At 39.7% G+C, this 20,817-nt stretch overlaps 1 protein-coding gene across 4 annotated transcripts in view; it reads right to left on the bottom strand.

The window, feature by feature from the left end:
• ppm1e (protein phosphatase, Mg2+/Mn2+ dependent, 1E) overlaps nucleotides 1–17,179 on the bottom strand; it is a 62,605-nt gene extending 45,426 nt beyond the window's left edge. For 2 of the 4 annotated variants that reach the window (XR_015131307.1, XM_086309367.1), the window contains exons 1-2: nucleotides 17,003–17,179; nucleotides 16,703–16,890 (exon numbers count right to left, since the gene is read on the bottom strand). Coding sequence is in view for 3 of the 4 variants with exons in the window: in XM_086309367.1 (XP_086165493.1) it covers nucleotides 16,703–16,881 (179 nt within the window). In the remaining variant the exon portion in view is untranslated. Of the gene's footprint in view, nucleotides 1–16,702; nucleotides 16,939–17,002 lie in introns of all 4 variants that reach the window. The other 2 variants (XM_086309369.1, XM_086309368.1) reach the window with 2 other exon arrangements.
• Nucleotides 17,180–20,817: the final 3,638 nt, after the last annotated feature.

Raw genomic sequence — 20,817 nt, 5'->3', positions numbered from 1 at the left:
GACATTTATTTATCGTCACAACAAAATGATAAATAATAAAACATTTCAAACTGTGCTCAGGAGAGACATCAGAGACAATTAATGTGAGGTAGGCTGCGCCAAGTGGAGAGAGATTGTTCATATGAGACAAGACAATCCCCTGCGTGCTCATAAAACCACAGAGTGTGTCTTCTTTCATTAAACTCCACAGAAGTGTTCACATGAAAAACTGTGTGTGTTCGCATTACGAGCACAAAGACTTGACCTTAAAAAAAAAGCAGAGGACACACACACACACACACACACACACACACACACACACACACACACACACACACACACACACACACAGTAGATGTTTGGGCCTAAAAAAACAAAACAAAAAAAACATGTCCAACTGCTCCAGATAGGATTAAAATCATTTGATAGCACATAATATTACACCATTTCATCTCCCACTAGGAAATAAATTTTGTATCCCAGGATAAGATCCTGATATTTAATCAGCATCAGCTTTGTACAGAATGTTTTCATTTGTTATCAGTTTTAAAGCCGATTTACTGTTAAAAATGCTTTTACTGCTCCTTAATTTAACCGTTATCGCTCCGTGCAGATTGCTCGGTGTTACTACACATTAAAGGTCACTCATTTTTGCGATGCACCAGCTATGTGTGAACACATCTCCTGGCGTGTAGGGGTGGGAAGACTGTGTGTGGGCAGCTGGACATCAATGCTGCTACACACACACGCCTGCACTGGCAGTATTTTCTCTCTCATTTGCAGCATCCTACAACCCCAGGTCCAAAAAAATACCAGAAGCTGCCGGTGCTACCCCTCAGCCTCGCAGTAGATAAACCCCGGGACAGGGTTACGACTACCCATCAACTTTTTACTGCTGAGGGGTAAGAAGTTGGGTTGTTTTTTCAAATGTAAATAAAAACAGATCTGTATCTGTAAATCTCATATAACATATTTAATTCACATTAGCTCCCTTTGAATTTGATGACTGCACGACATGACTAAAAAAGTTGGGACAGGGACAAAAAAAAAAAAAAAAAAAAGGCTGTATAAGTAATTGATCAAAGGAGCTTGCAAAGAAAAGCGTCTGGACTTCTTTAAGTTGCTTGAAGACGTTTCACCTCTCATCCGAGAAGCTTCTTCAGTTCTAAGGTCAAATGGTGGAGAGTCCCAGATATAAACCTAGTGGGAGTGACCCCCCACAGAGGGACAAAAGGACCCCCTGATGATCCTCTAATTGCCTGAGCCAAGGTGGGAAACTGGGCGTGGGTCCCAATCAACCCGAACACACCCGAAACTCTGGCTGACTCAGGGCTTCATAGTAGAAGAGTCCGGGTGCTGAATTGGCCTGTCTGTGATTCAAACCTTTCACAAACTGAAAATGTTTGGTGCATCATGAAATAAAAAATACAACAAAGAAGCTGCTGAACAGCTAAAATCCTATATTAGACAAAAAAGTCCATCAGCTGGTCTCTTCAGTTTCCAGGCTGCTGTTAAAAGAACGGGGATGCTACACAGAGGTACACATGTCCCTGTCACAACTTTTTAGAGATTAATCATTCTGTTTTATTTTACATTGTCCCAGCCTTTTTCAAATTGGGCTTGTACTTCATCGACACAGCCTGAGGTAAGTCCTCATTAAAAAAAAGCCCTTGAGAGGTATGCTTGTTCTAAACAAAGCTAAGCTTGTCCTTGACCTGCGGACATGACTTATAAAAGCAGAGGTTTGCCCAGCCCGAAGCAGGCAAATGTCAGTCAGTTAAAGTCAAAGAGGTTGATCACAGCAGGCTATAACAGGGTGGCAGCTGTCACTCTCTTTAAGTATGAGTAAAGTTCATCATCTGTTGTCAATTATCTGTTAATATATTTCTGATAAATTAATACCCACCATTTAATTATTTTAGTTTTGATTACTGAAAGGAAGAAACTGGTCTTTGGAGAGACATCAGAAGGCCTTTAGCCTGCTAGCCTCAGTGTGGGTGTGAAACCGTTCCGGTGTGATTGACAACTAAGCTGGCAGGAGCATAGGTGTAAACTAACTTCCGCTACAAACTGTAGCTCACAAGCTGAGAACAGACAGAGGTTTGTTAGCACTGATACTGAAGGAACAAACCAACAGCAGCAGGAAGAGGAACCTTTCAAACAACTTCCTGCTATTCCACCAAATAAACCAGGGTCCAAATAAAGCTTTATTAAACACAGTGGTTTAAAACTATTTGGATTTTTGCACGTTCAGCTGAACATATCACACCGGCTCCCTGTACTGCAAAGAATTAGCTTTAAAATACTATTATTAGCATTTAAAGCTCTTTAAGGAAGTGAAGAGAATTTGGTTGGAAACACAGGATTAGTTTTTATTACACCTTACAGTGGAGGGAGTGCCGCCACATGGGCGCCAACCGTTCACACATATTTTAACCACACAGGAAAATTCTAATATTTTGGGACAATATATGTTTTAAAGAAGGACCCAGGGTATGAAAACTTTAAAGGTGCCATTGTATTGTACCTTGGGCTAATAAAAGAAAGTGTTGTTAAAAAATGAATGGTATATGTTAAAATATTACAAATTTTTGGTAAAAAAAAAAAAAAAAAAAGGAGACGGACAGAACTGGAGTAAACCTGATGCTTCCCATCTTAATGATGACCATGACTTTCACACCAAGATTTTACGGGGAAATGGATTTCCTATACCTGTGATGAAGAGGACGCTGGCTTCCTGCAACTTGGATGGTTATAGAAGTTTGGGACATTTGCGATCTCCCACGTGACCTTTTTCTTCTCTTTCTCTTGTAAAGATGTTAAGAGTTACTAATTTCCTCACTGAGTTATTATAGTTTTGTATTTTCTCATTTTCATTTTGTTTGACTTTTTGCTTTTATGTTTAGTTTACTTTAGTTTGTTTCCAGAACCGGTTTAAGTTTAGTTTCTCTTAGATTCAGTGTTAGTTTTAGTCATTTTAAATTATTACCATTAAATGGACAGCATATGTCAGAGGCAAGATTTAGGAAAATCAGTGCAGGTATTATGACCCACAGCCTTGTAGACATCCAAAGTCTCAATAAATGCATCCATCAAAACCTCATCAGACAAGTTGAAATAAGATTTATACCAAACTCACAAATACTAAAACTTCCTCTATATTTTTTCATTTCGGTTATCAAAGTTCACAAAATGATTTTTCACATCAAGTTTTACTTTTTAGTTTAATTGTAGCTACCTATTATAGCCTTGATTCCTGACCTACCACCAGGAAACTATATACTTTGAGCATCAGTGTCCGCAGCCCCATCACCATGTTGGACCCTTGTGCATTTTGGTTGATTAAAGAAAGAAGACACACCGACAGCCACAGCGTTGGAGCAAAAGTTGAACTATTCAAATAAGAGTGCCTTGAGCGAAGTTAGCAAACAAAAAGCAAAAACTTGAGTATGGTATCGTTTGGCACCAAGGACTTTGAATGCTGTCAACTTTAAACTTTACAGGATTTGTATAGGAAACCTATGAAGTTTGCATTCGCACAGCCAACTATGGCAACTAACCATAACTAGGCAAACAATTGCGTCACTAAACAGTCATCTTGTCCTGGAAAATTACCTTCCCTAACCTAGGCATTAAGAACTACAACTATCCCCAGTTGCTACTGTGCTAATTCTTTAATTGCACTCACCTGAACTAGAAAGCTGACTACTTGGACAGAAAGTACACAAAGAAATCCTGACAAACGCTTATTGTTTGTCAGATCATTGTGTTACAAAGACTCCTAAAGGGGCCACAACCACATTGAGAGGTCCAGTTGAGGTCATTGAATGAGCTGAGGTGATACCTTCGGGGAGATAGTGGCTTAATCGGTACATCTCTCACACCCCTAATAATGAAAAAGCCTCAATACAATACAAGGAAAGTAATTTAAAATTCACCCCAACACTGTTGTCAACCATTTTGGCCATTCAGGGAACGGCATTTCTGGGACTTCAGCGCCAGCAGATGCACAAAATAAGGGTATTCTTCCTCCTACAGTTGTTATAGCAGTCCAGAAACACCTGTTTGTCTTAATTAAGCGTTATGGGGAATTCACTGTCTTGTTGCTAATGCACAAAAAGCAGAAAATGGTTGAATGTTTAACGGCTTTCGTTTTATTGCACATGAAAAACAGCTATCTGACTAAAGCATTTACTGATACAAACAAAATTAGACCGCAAGTCCTCAAGAATGAAGAAAATAATGCTTCTTCTCAGTGCCAGTTAATTAGATAAATATCATCTTGATTAATACATTGATTTAAAAAAAACATCAAAATTTTTTTGTAAATTCCCAGTATAATGGGCCTGAACCACTGCAAGGCATCTACAAAGCCCTGGTTTTTCACCAGTAGGCTACATTTACTGCAAAACTTTAAGAAGAAGACAAGTTCAGTTGTCAATTAAAACAGGAATCATTGCAATGAAATCCATGTGAAGTCAAACTTTGGCTTTGACATTATACTCTGACGCATTTACGCCAAACATATTGTGGCGTTATATAATAACTGAGGCGCAGGCAGTCCTAAACTGTAAAGGTTAGTGCTAAATAAAGGTTAGGAAAGAAGAGAACTGTCTGTGATGTGAGGCAGGTGATTTGTGGCTATCAGACGCTCGTCATGGAGTCATACAGTACATGTGCACAGCGGCTCGTCACACGTTGTGGTTTATCCTTTAATAAAGCCGTCAACGGCAGCTCCTCTCTCACCGCCCACTCTTCTATAACAGTGTGTGTGCTTGTGTGCAGGAGGAAGCCGGATCCTGCCCCCTGGTTCTTTACAGCTGTGGGAGACGTTTCTGTTTAATGAGGTATAGAAAGGCTTTCCCCTCAATTACTATCTATCAGCTGCGTGTGTGTGTGTGTTTGAGAGAGAGAAGGGGTTGTTTAACTCCCCCTCTTCCTGCTCTTCAAGTCATCATCAATTCATCAACATTCAGCACAAACTGACAGTGATGACTGCTGCCCACTTTCTTTATTCCGGAAAAGCTAAATTGTGCCCGATGAGGCCAGATTTACATTTATTTTCGTTTTAGACAGTTATTAGACAAAGGACAGTACTTAACAGTTCATGGACGATAACAAATTTATAATTTAAAGTATTGTAATCTAGCAAGGACTCAATTTGAGGGAATTCCTTCAAAGGATCAAATGTGTGCAAATACACATGAAAACAATCAGGTGCAAACAGATCATTTCATTTGCTCTAAAAACAAAATAATCTCTTCACTGGAAATGTATGGTTGCTTAACTGTGCTACATGTAGTAACAAGAAAGAGATCAGCGGGCAGACAGCTCACCCGGAGCGTTGTGCAGAGAAACTGTCTTCAGTCGATAATCTCCTGGCAAACATGAGCATTTATTTAGGATCCTAGTTTCAACTGGTCAACTGTTCAGACCGTATGCTCTCCTAGGGAGATACAAGTCACATCATTGGCCTCTGAACACTGAGCCATCATATACACTTCGTGACATCTGAGCAATAATCAGATGTATCTCCAGCCACTTCTTCTGCAGACTGAAGTTAGCTACCTGCATTGAGGTCCTCAGAGTAGCCCTCCAGATCCCAGAGCAGAAAAAGGCAATCACCAATAGATGGAGTCCAAAATGATGGAGACAGACTCAGCAAGCTGACCTACCTCTAGGGCAGGGGTGTCCAACTCCAGGCCTCCAGGGGCGGTGTCCTGCAGGTTTTAGATATCACCCTGGGTGAAAACACCTGAATCAAATGATTAGTTCATTACCAGGCCTCTGGAGAACTTCAAGACATGTTTAGGAGGTAATGTAGCCTTTTAAATCAGCTGTGTTGGATTAAATACACATCTAAAACCTGCAGGATACCGGCCCTTGAGGCCCAGAGTTGGACACCCCTGATCTAGGGAAACACTAGAAGAGAAGAACTGTGTGACTCTGGTTAAGGTGGTTTGCTTCCCAGATCCTCCAGAATAAAGCTGCATATGAAATCTTTGTGAGTGTGGGGTTTAGTTATATTAGAAAAGCACCTTATATGCTGTACATAACAGTCTATTAACTATTTAACTGGAGTTAGCTAGTTTTCAGTGATTAAACTTTCAAAATAAGAACTAGGGGCTATACCAAAAACAAATTGCATCGCTGTTTTAAACATTGGTGGGTGCAGTGTGTTTTAAAGTACCACATTACAATAGTCACATTACATTTTTCAGTTGGTATTGTAATGATTTACTGTACTACATTCAGTAAATACATTAAAGTAATTATGAAGTTCTTCAGTTATCTTAACAGCAGGCCAAGAAAAGTATCAAAACTTGTCCTTTCCGTACTGGGCAGTCAACACAGAGCCAAGAACCTCAAGGGATGACACAGCCAAATGTCTGCTGACCCCAGCCCAGCAGCCAGAGCCTGATCTTCAACTGGTAACAAAGGTGGTGACCAAGTGATGTAGACTCTGCTCCTACCTTTTTGTTTTTTACAGTAGAAATTTTGAGCAATACCCCTCCACAAAAAAGTGTGTTTATGAAAGTAGTAGAAGTAGAAAAGTGCTATATAAGAACCAGTACAATTTACCATTTACCAGTTTTGGAAGATGAAAGGATAAAAATGTATCCTAACCCTGTAAAACTAAGTTCATCATATATGATACATGAGTTTTTGATGCCTCTACATCATCAGTGTGATTTTTTTTTATCCTTTAAAAACCTGATGTAGACACATGCAGTGCTACTGCGAACAATAAAATGCACAAAAATGCTGTAATTAGAAAAAAAATCAATAACCATTCCTGTTTCAAAAAATTTGAATTTTCAGGGAATTATTTCATGGTTCAGGCTTTACAGAGCTGAAATTTACTTGCGTGGTGTATGTTTAAAATGCTTGGGTGACCCGCCCAAGTAAATTATATGAGTAAGGAAACACTGCTGGCTTATTTCAATATATTTAGTTGAATAATTATCACCAGCTTAAGGCTCTGTCAGCAGCTCCACCCGCTCCAAGCTAAATGATACTTGATACTTATATCTGTGTGTAATTCTATTTAAGCAGATAGTGTGCAGGATTTTCCTTAGTTAACCACAGCCTCGCGTTTAATAATAGTGCAGCACATCAGGGTTTTTTTTTTTACTGCTGTCTGATAGAAATGAAGTAAACATCAGCAGCTGATTATTTTTGTTTAGTATCTCTACTTATATAAAGATACTGAATACTAAATTACAGGTTCCAAATTATAGTTTGGACACATTTCTGGACAAGAGTAGTTTAAAAAAGCAACTTTACAAATATTACCCAGTCTGTTTGTGTGTGTGTGTTTCCCGCTAATATCTGTAGATATTTCAACAAATGTATCAATTATCTACAAAAATCACATATTGTGAAAGCCCCCAATAAACACTCAGATTTAGCACTATGCTGGTTTCCATGAACAGGATGACCTGGGATGGAGTTGAATTCTGGGACTGAATTGTTAGTGTTGGTGTGTGGATGGATGGTACATCTCAAAGTAACACACGCATGAATGTCTCAGAAGAATAATGCATTGTAATGAGATGAAGTCATCCACTTTACCTGTCAGTGGTTTTAGTGTTGTGGCTGATGGGTGTACGCACCAGCATAATGCCATCCACGTACATTTCAAATCAAACTGTGTTTAGAGAGAGTAAACCGCAACCTCTTCTTTTCAGATGTGACTCCCAGCTGCCTGGAGGAAAATGGATTAATACACACACACAAGCTCTGTCCACACCTCCAATCACGTTCTAGCACACCAAGTGCTTCACCCACCCCCTATTAACGCACACATTCACACGCAGAGGGGATCTCTCTCTTTTTGCACAAGTCTATTATTAGCTGTTCAACCCAGAGACAAACTAATGACACGTTGGGATGAATCACCAGAGCTGCTGCCTCCGACTATCATTACACTCACAGCAGAGCTACTGTAGAGACATCCATGTAGGATGCTGGCCACCACAAATATAAACACACTCATACCATTAGTCTGCTTCAACTGCTACAGCTTCTCGTCCATTAGCGTCCGAAGCCCACGTGTCTGCAGGTACAAATCTAGATTCAGCAAATACCCACTGTTTTATTTCATATCAAATCCATCTGAGGATTTAACCTCATTACTGTGTCGATGGCTTGACAGATTCATATCCTAAAATTTTTTGTCAATAACCCCTGCAAAGCTTTTTAGCATCTCTCAGCCTCAATGCTCAGACCGATCAGGTATCAGCCAAACTCCACACTCAGCACGTATTCTCTGTAAATATCTTCATTACATTACAGTTCAGTTACATGATCAGTCAGTTCTAACAGCCACAGCAGAGCCTCCTGTTACCGTGCATTAAAATTATCCAGGCAGTGAGGTATATAAACAGCTTCCATCTGGGAAAGGAGATTTCTTTTGCATTGCAGAGAAAAATAAGAGGCGCGCATGCACCATAAGAAGTTCAAATCCGCCCCAAGGCCTTTCTTGATTCCTCTCCCCATTGTCCTATAAAATTAAGCCTAAACAATTTTAACTGTTTTACAGTGCTTTGCTCATAAATTTTTCTTAAACTAGTTTCGGGTGACCTGTTCCAAAGGGTCATCGTCTTCTGATGACCAATACCATCACCAACAGGTTGGCAGAGGAAGCACAGGTAGGCATGCTACCTCAGGCCTAGAGACTGGTCACCAATGGTCACGAGCTGCTGGTGGAAAAATTGTTTGAAAGACCTCCTTGCAATAATTTTGGTCACTAGCAGGTTGCCACGGGCAATGATTTGTCTACAACCCCCTGCTAGTTATTGTCCAAGCAGTACTGAAACTCTGAAAAGTGCGACTCGAATGGAAATCGCCTACAAAATAAGTCAAGCCTATTCTAACACGTTATGGCGGAACTTTTACTTTGAAGGCAAATGTCCTCTATTTCTGGTTTTCAAGTAAAGAGAATTCAGTCAAACAAATCGCATGGAGGTCTTTGATGCAGCACAATCTTTAGCGTTTGACGGCAACCTCAAAATAATTCACTCACAAACCAATTGGGGACTACGTATTTTTCCCTTGTGACCAGATGATCATTCAAACCGGACTCTGCCTAAGGTTGTGCTTCCAACCCTTCATGTTTGCCCCGAACACAAAAAAGACAACACTGCTCTCTCTCAGCAGCACATACGTGTGCTGACACTGTTGCCTCACAGTAAGAAGGTTCCCGGTTTGAGGAGTTTGCATGTTCTCCATGTGCCTGCGTGGCTTCCTCCCAGGTTATCTCGGGATTCTAATGTGGCTGTGAATGTGAGGAAGATAAAGAGCTTAAAGCATAGAGAATAAAGTGCAGTATGACTGTATAGCTAGATGTAGTCTAAATTGCTTTGAGGAGTCACTAAGACTAGAAAACCTCTATAAATTAGAGAGATGAGAGACGTCTTTGCATGGTTACCTGTTCTTTGCACGATTTAGCCTGCCGTGATAAGTGGACGGATATCAGCCGAGCATCTTAAATGGTATCAACTTATAGCATCTCCCTTGCTCTTTACTTTTTTCATTTTAGATCTCGAGATCTACAAGCATTAATCATATCTGGAGATGGCTACATGAAACTACAGCGAGGCAGACTCAACTTGTTATCAGTCCTGTTATAATAATAATGTTAAACTGATGAGTTAGCAGGGAAATGAGTAAATTGCCCATCACCTCGACCCCGTGAGGACGTTGTCCATTCACACAAACCCAATTTAAACCATAAGGTGATGATTATCACATACATACCATGACATACATAAAGAAACATACATGACATACAAAAAAAACAAGATTCAAGAGAGCCCAAATTATATCACAGCACAATACAACCCATTGATCTCATTTAAGAGGAAAGATAGCTGCTACATATATTAACACAGCTACTTTTGGCTGCTTATTTGGTTAGCACTGGGGATAACCCCATGGAAATGTAAAAGAGGAACTCAGGGTCAGAAAAATAGTTTTTCCGGTTCTACCCATTATTCCAAACAGCCAGAGCAGGAAGCTGTTTTCAGCTTTCCTTCCCCGCGTCCCTTTACGCTCATTTAATTCTTTTACTGCATCCCTATAAAAGCAAAAGACCAAGACCCTGTGTTAAACTGAAAAGGGATTTTATGTTATAGTTAATGTTTATTTATTTATTTTGCAAAGTAAACTATAAAACTCGGCTCCACATTCTGCTATAAAATGTCCTTCCCACTGATCTGAACACACTGTCCTCAGACAACCAGAAATTAAGGACATGCCAACTCAAACAAGTAAAACTAAGGAGCTAAATAATACAGTGAGAGTGGACCAGGCATACTGATTGGCCATGTTGTTGTCTGAAGCACTGTTATCAAACTTCACATACAAAGACGCTTGGTTGAAACATGATTAATCTGCTGCTGTTCCTGCCTGCTGTACTCAGACTGACCATTGTTACTCTAAGCAAGAGGATACCTGGGTTGCTACAATGATAAGTGCTGTAAATTATGTAAAAAAACAAAAACAAATAATACACGCAGCTAATACTTCTGCATTTCCACTCGCAGCCTTAATGCACAAAGAGCCCAGCTTTAAGAGCTTGCAGCCAAGGTTAATGGGCGCTTAAGTGATACATTAGATCGTGTATCGGGTCTGAATTGGAGGTGATACGTGATCTATGTGTTGCCTGTTTCTCCTGTACCTGCAGGACTGCCTCCAGCCTAATACTGAGGGAGCTCATTTTACATGTTAAAACACTTTAAACCAGACGCCACTTAAATCTGCAAGATCGGCTGCTAAAGTGATGAACTTTCCTGGTTGGATTCAAGTAAAATAACAGATTTTAAACAAGTTGAGGAAACAACACTGACACATCATCCACTTTTTAGTTTGAGCTGTAAGTTTTTCTGATCCCTTTGCAAATGTGATTCACTCTCTTTTTTGCTATAATTTTGGTTTCAACCATCTCATAACGCGTTCTGTTCATTTTGATCTGATGAAAGTTTAGACAGTTTTTGTGTTAATTCCCGATATAAAATGGAAGGACCTACTTCTGGGACTGAAAAGTGAGGCTTTAACCTGAACTCTTTCCCTTCAGGCGGAAACTTCTCTGGCTGTAAACGGTTGTATGGAAATCTATGGGAAACCGACCCTTTAGCTCCGTTGATCTATGAGCTTATAGTCTCAGTCATTAGTTTTAAGTATTATTCAACACAAGATGATGTTTTTTCTGTCAATTATTGTCCCAATATGGTCAAAAATTAAGATACAATGGAGATGACACTGGAGAAAATGCTCTGCTCAGGCTCATACACTGCAGGGCTCTAGTTTTAATAGAAAACTACATCATGAAAACTGTGACGTTTCACCAAATCTGTTTTGTGCAGCCAAAATGTTTCTGGCAGAAAACGCTCATCTCTAGGCTTCAAAACGGGACTTCAGAAACCGATTGGAGTGAGGTCACAGTAGCTATGTCCCATCTTTTATACTGTCTCTGTCAACTACTGCTACCGTCTTCAAGCACAAGCGCTTTTTATCATTTTGCTAGTGCGATAAAACAGTCAAACTGGAGCCCTGCAGCGTGCATGCTGCTCATTTCATTTTCAATATTTATCATATTTGGCTTGTTGTCGTCCCAGCAATAGTATGGTTTGATGTGTATCTATGTGTATTTTTCTAGTTTTTTACCATCTCTGATATACAGCTTGTTTTTGTTGGTTTGTTCAGAGGCCGTGCTCTCTTGCAAGAACTCTCCTTGAGGCACAACTTCTGAGAGTGAGCACCCACTCGTCACTGCATGTGAGAAAAACAGTGAGACGGATATTATTGTTTCCAACTTTCTCCCTGACTGATTATTTTACTTGTAAATATTGCCAAATGGTCTGGACAGAACGAGTTTAAGAGCTTTTCTCTGAAAACAGCTGCAGCAGCCCAACACAGCACAATGTGAGCAATAAGAGCGACATAAAACATACCTAAATCACATAAAACTGAGCCGAAAATCAGATTCATCCAATCATTCACTGATTCAACCCATTCAGTGCACAGTAATTTAAAAATGTAGTGAAACATTGGGGTTTAAACATCTTCTCTGCTAAGTCTAACTAGTTATAATAATAAGTTCATTGAGGTTTGGGGGGGAAATTGTGGATTTTATTGAAGCAAACCCGAGTAGCGTGTGAATCTGAAATAGTAAATGAAAGGTCGTCTCTACAGTTAAATGTTTTATTGACCCATCCATCAACCCGGGCTGCTTCACACGTCCAACTGTTAGTAAATTTTATGGCTCTGCAGTAAATTACTCCCACTTCTGCTCCCAACTGACCAGCGTCATGGCTTCTAAACATATAGTTTTGCTCCGCTGGCTGAAATGACTGATGCTTTTGTTTATCTTGGAGAGCCGATCTGGGATATTCATGTTTCCCAGAAGACGAGTCCTCTGGGTTTTTGGGAACCAACTGGCTTTTCCTTAAGCAGTATATATTAATTAATAATTTAACGCCTCCAACATTTTGCCTTGGGTATATAAGATGGGAGAAATAAATGGCCCTGTTTGACCTTCATACAGTAGCTCCTCAAATCTGTCTCCCTTGAAAATATAGTGTTACATGGAGAGTGGCCAATGAGTGATTCATTGCCTCTAACAAGCCAAATGTACAACAAAGTGCCTCTGCCAGAAAACAGAGACAGTGGGATATTTTACAAAGTAAGCCTGTGCATTGAGCTGCAGTTATTTTGGTAGGCTTGGCTAAAGGATGCTTCACACATCCAGATTGGACGGACTCTTATTTTTAAAATGACTGCCACAACTTTAGCTTTTCACTCGAATCCGATCAGCAGTAACTCTCACACGATGAATCACACAGAGCTGCGCAAAAATATTACTACAGTACATATAAAACACCCACATCTTGCAGCCATGCTTCTGCCTTGTTTCACCTTCACACCTGTTTCAGAGGGCATGAAGTTTCCGAGGGCTGTAGTAAAACGAAGTTCAAGCAATAACAGCATCTAAGACTAATATCATTCTCCAAATGGCCTAGTTCACTGTTATATTACCATTTATATATTACAGATGAACAAACATGCTGTGTGGCAGTTGGCTAAAATGTTTTTTCACACCTACTTTTACTTTTTGGTTTAGCTTTAGTTATAAAAACACAGTCTTATGTAATAATCTTGGTGTGCAGCAATTATTTTGCATTATTATTGATAGTATTTTAATTCATTTATATCATCAAAGAATTATTACAAAGTTAAGAAACAGATAAAGAGGCAATGTGGAATACCTTTTGATTAAAGATTGGGATATTTTCCAGGGTTGTCTTAAGCAAGGTGCCTGAATTGGTAACTAGTCCACTGAAAGATTAGGTGTGCTACTTTTTACTAGTAAGCTGTCGGGTTAAAGATCAACTAATGTCCAATTTCATCACATCAGACATTTGTACTTTCATATGCAGCTCTGTCAGCTCTGAAATCGGTTGAATACAACCAAGAATGTATGAACTAACAGTCACTTCTATAGAAACCCATCAGATTCAAACTCTTGCTTCGGGCCTCAACTTTCTGCTTCCTTGGAGTGGTTTGGCACCAGGTGGTGAGGGTGGAAGCTCACGTTCACCCAGCTGAAAGCTCAGACTTGTGAGTCAGAGCGAAGTCACACATCTTTGGATTAAAGTATGAAGCGCATTAGCGAGTAGACTCCTAATGTGCAGTATGAACTGGAGGAATCATCACAGAAAACCAAACCTGTTTTAGTGTCCATATGGGCAGCTAGATAAAATATATGATGTGTGATTTCGGGCTTTCCAAGACTAAAGATAAGCATGCTGAAATTTTCCTGGCAATGTCTTTGGTCGCTCATACGATCAAAGATGGCTGCTGTTGATCCACTAACCAGCCAAGCAATAGGAAACGTGCATATCTACAGTGCAAATCTGAAATTTTAACAAAGATTGTGTGATGTCTCCTCCCTGTGTATTCCACCTCTGTATTATCACGATGCAGGAGGGAGGATAGTGCAGACGTGCATCTCCGTAGGTGATATCATCGTACAGGCGACATGTTTTGTCGTATCCAGGTTTATAAAGTACACAAAGCACAGTGTGAAGTGTAGTGACTGCTTAAGGCCTCAATCACAGTAGAGGAAAAAATAGATCATCAACCTCCGTGTGACCACAAAAAAACATGGTTGGTGAGCGATTGCATTTAAATGGTTTCCCAGACGTTGAGGTTGTGAAGCTCCCTCAACGTCTTGTCGAAGGTAAGTGTGCAACAAGCTTGGAGTAAACTTGGGTTGTGTTCCCTTTTGTGACTTTAGCTGAACCCGGCAACACCAAGAGATTTTGAGACTTGAGACTTGTGCTGTAATGTTGAGAAAAATTCTACTTTTTGAGTTTTCAAATATGTTGCTAAATTTAAAAATTCTGGCCGCTTTTGAAGTTCTACACAAAACTAAGGGAGAAGCTGATCGTTGTGGGGAGTGATCACGTGGTCCAATAATCACCTTGGCTGTTTTGTTTTATTAATAAGTGTAAGGCAAAACTGCTGCTTAGATTAAAATTTGATTAATTGCACAGTTTTACTAAAGGCTAATCAAAACTCTGTAAGCCCACCTTATGGTTGATCAGTTGCTGAAAGATCAGGCACGCCTACTGTGAAGCGTTGAAACAGTGGGTTAAAAAAAAAAAATATATATCTGCAATACAGTCCCAATCACTTGTTTGTGATTGGATCGTGAGCGACAATCTTTAAACATTACAGCTTTCACTAGATTAGCATTCACTGTGGGTATCAAAGTATCACGAAAAGATGGAAGTGTGATGTGACATTGCAAAAGATGAATGTAGATGAACGGTTAAAAAAGTGGCATCATGAAGCCTCAAACTTAGTATTTTCACTATCGTCATCTTGATATTTGATACAAAATGTGACGAAAGGATCAGTCCGAAGGGAAAACAAAGACACTGCATTCTCATTGGCTGGATTTTTATGCTGGATGATCCTCCTTTCTAACTCTAATAATAACTATATTTTACAAAATTGACTTCATGTTTTAATCTATGACCTTAAACTAGTGATTGGGCCTAGGAAGTCATCAGGACGGCATTTACTGAGGTCATGGATCATAGGAGCCCACAGTCATTTTCCCATAGACTTCTATAATCTGGACTTCTTTTTGGAACCACATGAGTCGCCCCCTGTTGGTCATTATAAATACTGATTTAAGGTTAAAGGCACTTCTATCTTTCATGCTTTCTTTGGTTATTGTGGAGGTTTCTCAAATACAGAAGACATTAAAAAAAAAGCTCAATAAATTTAGAGTGGGTAGTAGCTAATTCCTCCTCTATTGTGCATCTCAGTTTGGAAACCTTTACACTCAGTGGTTATGTATTGTACCTGCTAATAACTTGTTAGCTCCTGCTCTTTGAATATTTAAAACCATCAGGCACAGGCACGCCAGCCGATGCAGCTGCTCCTAAAGAGCATGAGTTAAACAGAAAAATCTACAGGTTTTTTCATACTGTTCCCACTCTTTGTCCTTTGGGGTTAACCTGCATGTGAAGACAGGGAGAGGGAGGAGGTGGCAAGCTGCGCTAGATGTTAAGTGCTGAACGGTCAGTGACCTTGTATCCGCCAGCCAAACAAACCTGGACATTGCGATAGAGACAGCGTGAATGTGCGGTGACACTGATCTGGATGTGGCTGCTGCTGCAACAGGTTAAATACGCTCTGCAGAAAGCCCCTGTGAGCACTCCGGGCTGTGCGTGAGTTTATCTTCACCACAGCTGGAAGAGCATGCATGCAGACCGGTCGGTGCAGTCATTTTCAACATGCAACCATGCAGTCCCCTTGCCACTCGGTGCCCTAGATGAGTCCTTCCACCCTCTTCTTCCCAGCACAGTTTCTGCACCTATTTTGGATTCAAAAACCAGGCCAGGCAGCAGAGCTCAGGGCAGCCGTACATTTCTGTCTCAGCTTTACCGTTCATGCCAAGTTTGTTCGTGCCTCAGAAGCTGGATTGTTACTAATTTAACTGAGCAGCTGTTAAAAGCGTGCATGTTAGAGAAGAGTCCACTCATAAACATATCTGTACTTTGCTTCTTTTCCTTTCGCAATGGGATTGAGGTTGAGGTAAACAGCACACATCTGTTAAATGTCACTGATATAAATGTGGTAATCTCAGTCTGCGGCCATTCATTCAGTCTGCGACTTGGATTTTAGAGCGTAACCGGTGGGTTATTTTTAGCCCGTGAAGATGCGCTCAGCAGTGATGGCGATGGCTTCCTCCTCCTCCTACACCACAATGACGTCGTGCTGTTACGCAAAACCAGGGGTTCACCTTTTGTGGACCTACAGCTCCGACGTAAATTTCTGGCACAAAACAGGCGCAAGTGCGCAAATAAAACACGCAGAACAACACGAACACATTCCGAGGCGAGGCGGCTTTTAACTTCTGCTTTAGCTTTAATTCCGCATCTGTAACGGCACTTGTCTAAACTTGATGCTGGCACACCCTGGTATGCCCAGAAGCAGGCGGCTGGCCGCCCGGGAGGGCAGCAGGCTCCGGGCATCCCGCTTCATCCTGCTCTGGACCCAGTCGGGGTCGCAGCTCCGCTCACCTGGCGCAGCTCTCCACAAAGTAGAAACCCACATTTCAAAAGCACGGCCACTGACATTATCTGACTATACAGAGACACGGAAATGACAGCATGCCACGAACAAAAAGTGGACACTTAACTATTTGTAGAGGTGCTGGAGACACAGGTCGAGGCATTCCCCCTCCACTTCGTCCTCAGACACCAGGTCCGACAAGGGGCGCATCGGCAGCGGGTCGCCCTCCTGCAGAGGCATCCTCATCTCCCGAATAAAGAGCTCCAAGAACCGTCGGAAGGTTTTCTCCTCTGCTGCGGCCATCATTTCTCATTCCTGGACAGACAGAGACAGCTCCGCCCGTCAGTACACTAACTTGCCGGGCTAAGAAGAGAAGAGTCAGTACACTAACCGAACTAGTTGGACTGACAGTGCAGTACCATACTACCTGAATAAATGTGTACTACCGGAGGAGCAGGGCCGTGGACTACCGGCGCGTCTGAAAGCAGCGGACCCGACTGGATGAGCGGACCGTGGCCTCTACGGTTACACTACAGGACGAGCTGTCACAAGCTGGACTGAGCCCCCATTCAGAGCAGAGCGGGAGCGCGCGCCGTGTTATCAGGGATTTCGGATGATCAGAGGGCGGTGACGTCAGAGAGACGACGCCAAAGCGGGGTCGCGAGCGCGCACGCAACGTTGCCTCCTGACGTCCCGAGACCTTTCTGAAGACATGCCATCACGATGAAGGTGATAGGTGTTTAAAGTAAACACGAGTGGAGGAAGGAATTCAGATATTTAACTCGAGTACAACAGTACTAACATATCACAGTCAGAATGGATTCACTACATATATATATATATACACACACACAGAGCACTTTATTACAGCTTATACACTTTATTACAGCTTATACAGAGAACTTTATTATACTATTTAAATGTAGTAGTTTTTATGTGTTTTCATTTTGTGAGTTAGTTTTAGTGCTTTTTTTTAATATAACTTTTTCTTAGGTTGTAGTATTCTTGCAGTATTTTTGGGAACAGTACTATGACTATGTTTCAATTTACAGAATTATTAATATATTTTGAGGAGAGCACGATGGCGTCGTCATTAGCACTCTGCACTCCGCACACAGCAAGAATGTCCTGGGGTTTGGATCCACCATCTGGCCGTGGCCTGTCTGTGTGGAGTTTCTGTGTGTGTGGGTTCTCTCCGGGTACTCCGCCTTTCTCCCACAGTCCAAAGACATGCAGTTAGTGAGGTTAGGTTAACTGGTGGTTCTAATAGGTGTGAATGTGAGTGTGACTGGTTGTCTGTCTTTCTGTGTTAGCCCTAGAGACTGAAACGATATACTGTATATATCCACTTGATAAAGAAAATAGCAGGACTGATAAGAGCATGTATTTTACTAAACACTGATACCTCAAACAGGAGTTATGACTTAGTTTTTTTTATCTGGATTTGAACAAACTGTTTCAAAGTCTTAAATAACTAATACTTGTCTACTTACTTTATTTCCTTTCCCCATGAACACACATCTGGCTAAAGTCCGGAATTCCCAGATGATTTCCCTCTTAGCGATAATTTTGGATTAATTTACTTACAGAGTACATTTCCATGGAGAGAATAGCAGCTTACAGAGCTTAGGAGAAATGTTATAACGGTCAGAAGTGATGTACATGATCACAAGTTGCAGGTATAACCTCAATGTCACAGCACACCCAGCCATACACAGAACACAAGCACACACATCTCTACACAGTATATTTTGCATTTTGCAGCCTACATTAGCTTCATTCATATTCATTAAGAATTAAGGCAGTTCTGAAGGCGAAAGGGGCGTTCAAATCAATACTTGCAGAGTGTGCTTAATAAAGTGGCCATGAGTGTATATCCAGATAATTACACAGCTGTCTATTTGTCTATATATATAAAATTGATCAATTCGAGTAGAATAAAAAACAGAACATTAATGAATATGTTATTTCATCTGAAAGTGTATTTTAGGTCAATCCACTCATCATTGATAACACTTTTTTTTTTCATTGATAACACTAAAAACACATTTTTCCAAAGTAAACAAAAAACATCAAAATTTCAGTACAAGAAAAAACCTCATTGCATTTATGTGACAGCTGCTGTCGCTTAAAGATATTAACAGTTAAATGCAAAACAAAAGCAGAGCTAAAACATGAGACTTACTAAAGAAAAAACTTAGAACAAAACTTTAATGATTGTTTATGTTAACTACTTAAAATGGGCAGTTAAATTTTTTAAATTTGTATTATTTTTTTTTTACAAATTAAAATTTCAGTCTCACATCATTCTTACGGTTTATATTTTGACAGTATGGTTTTGCTTTACTTTTATTTTTTTTATTTATTTATTTTTACATCTGAATTAATATTTATGTCAATTAAGGTTATTCTAATTAACTAAAACTAAAAAAATAACACTAAACCCACGTATGAAAATAAAAAACACACGCAAAGAAAACTGTTTAGTTAATGGAAAATAGTAATTAATTTGAAAAAGAAATTAGAAAAAAGGAAACAAAAACAACTGAAAGCACATCTTGTTATTATCAAAATAACTCAAATTAAATTAAAAAAATTTTTTTTTTAATTTAGTCTTTGGTCACTAACAGCACTAGGAGAGTTTGCGGTGAATGTTTAATAAGACTGGGATGTCTATTTTCTATTTAACTTCTTAAGTCTTAGGATCCTACAAAGAGCATCCGTACGATGATAAAGAAAACCTAAACTACTGAAAAACTGTTGTGACGAATAAGTACGAATCAGGTGGGCTTAACATCTTAGACTTTTCTACTTTAAATAACACTTTCAAAATTAATTGGGCTAAACATTTTCTTAAAAACCCTACCTCTATCTGGAACTTTATACCATATCATATTTTCTCTCGTTTTGGTGGCTTTAATTTTATTTTAAATTGTAATTACAATGTTGAGAAACTCCCTGTAAAGCTTTCATCCTTCCATAAGCAAGTCCTCTTAGCGTGGACCCTCATTTATAAACACAACTTCTCACCTCACAAATACCTTATCTGGAACAACAGAGATATTTTATATAAAAATAAATCACTTTTCCTGGTCCAAAATGGGATCCTATTGGTGGCTCAGCTGGTTAACAAAGAGGGACAACTACTTACTTACAACGACTTTATTGCACTATATAATTTTCCAATCAGTGTTCAGGAATTCTCAATGGTGCTTGGTGCCATACCGTCAGGGACTTTAATGTTATATAAAAACACTGACAGCTCAATATCTACCTCAGTCACTCTCCCTGATCCAGCTGAGTCACCAATAGGAAAAATCTGCTTTTCACAGGAACTTGGTAACAGCAATAAGAGAATACGTAGTTTATTCCAAGAAGATATCGTCTCTCTCCCATATATAATATCTTATTGGAACCGATATGTTCCAGATATCAAGTGGAAGACAGTCTGGATGATCCCCCATAAATATTTGATTGTAAATAAGGTGAAAGAAGTCTCATTTAAAATTCTACATAAATGTTATCCAGCCAGTCACTACATGGTAAAATTTAAAAGGGACATAATTGTACTTTCTGTGGGGATCATCCAGAAACTGTGACACATCTTTTTTGGTACTGTTCTCTTACACAGAGATTCAGGAAGGAATTTAGCAGGTTTGTTATTGTCCATATTTTAACGAAGTTTTCTTTACGATGGGAAAATGTTTTATTCTGTTTCTTTAAGTTCCCCAAGAAGTATGATAAATGTGTTTTTATGATACATTTGTTAATACTTTTAGCTAAATTTTTTTATCCATAAATGTAAGTTTACTAACAAAACACCATATTTCTGTCATTTTTTAAGGATGTGGAAATGTACATACAATCAATATCAGACCCCACCAACAAAAAGGCTCTCAAAACAATATATGTATGTGAATTGTTGCGTGTATTCTTATAATTGTTATTTTTTTCTTTTACCCCTGCCTTTTGGTGTTCATGTTCTGTTGTTTTGTATACTTCATCTGTTCGTATTATGTATACTCATTGTTTGTTAAATAAAGTTAAAAAAAAAAAAACTACTGTCTTCTTCTTTCTTTAGCAGCTCCTTTTTAGTGGATCGTCTTCCTCCTGGTATGCTCCCATCCTAGGACAATAGCTGAAACCGAACAAATAAAATAAAATAAAATAAAATAAAATAAAATAAAATAAACCCACAATTTAATAACTCTGTGACACAAACTGTGGTTTAAATTGGGAAGA

Source organism: Aulonocara sp. 'chitande type north' Nkhata Bay, linkage group LG10, assembly GCF_057382095.1.
Source record: "Aulonocara sp. 'chitande type north' Nkhata Bay isolate Kocher_YH1m ecotype deep benthic linkage group LG10, A_spYH_male_GT1.1, whole genome shotgun sequence".
Lineage (NCBI taxonomy): Eukaryota > Metazoa > Chordata > Actinopteri > Cichliformes > Cichlidae > Aulonocara > Aulonocara sp. 'chitande type north' Nkhata Bay.
The sequence above is the reverse complement of the archived record's forward strand: the minus strand, read 5'-3'. Positions and strand labels throughout refer to the sequence as shown.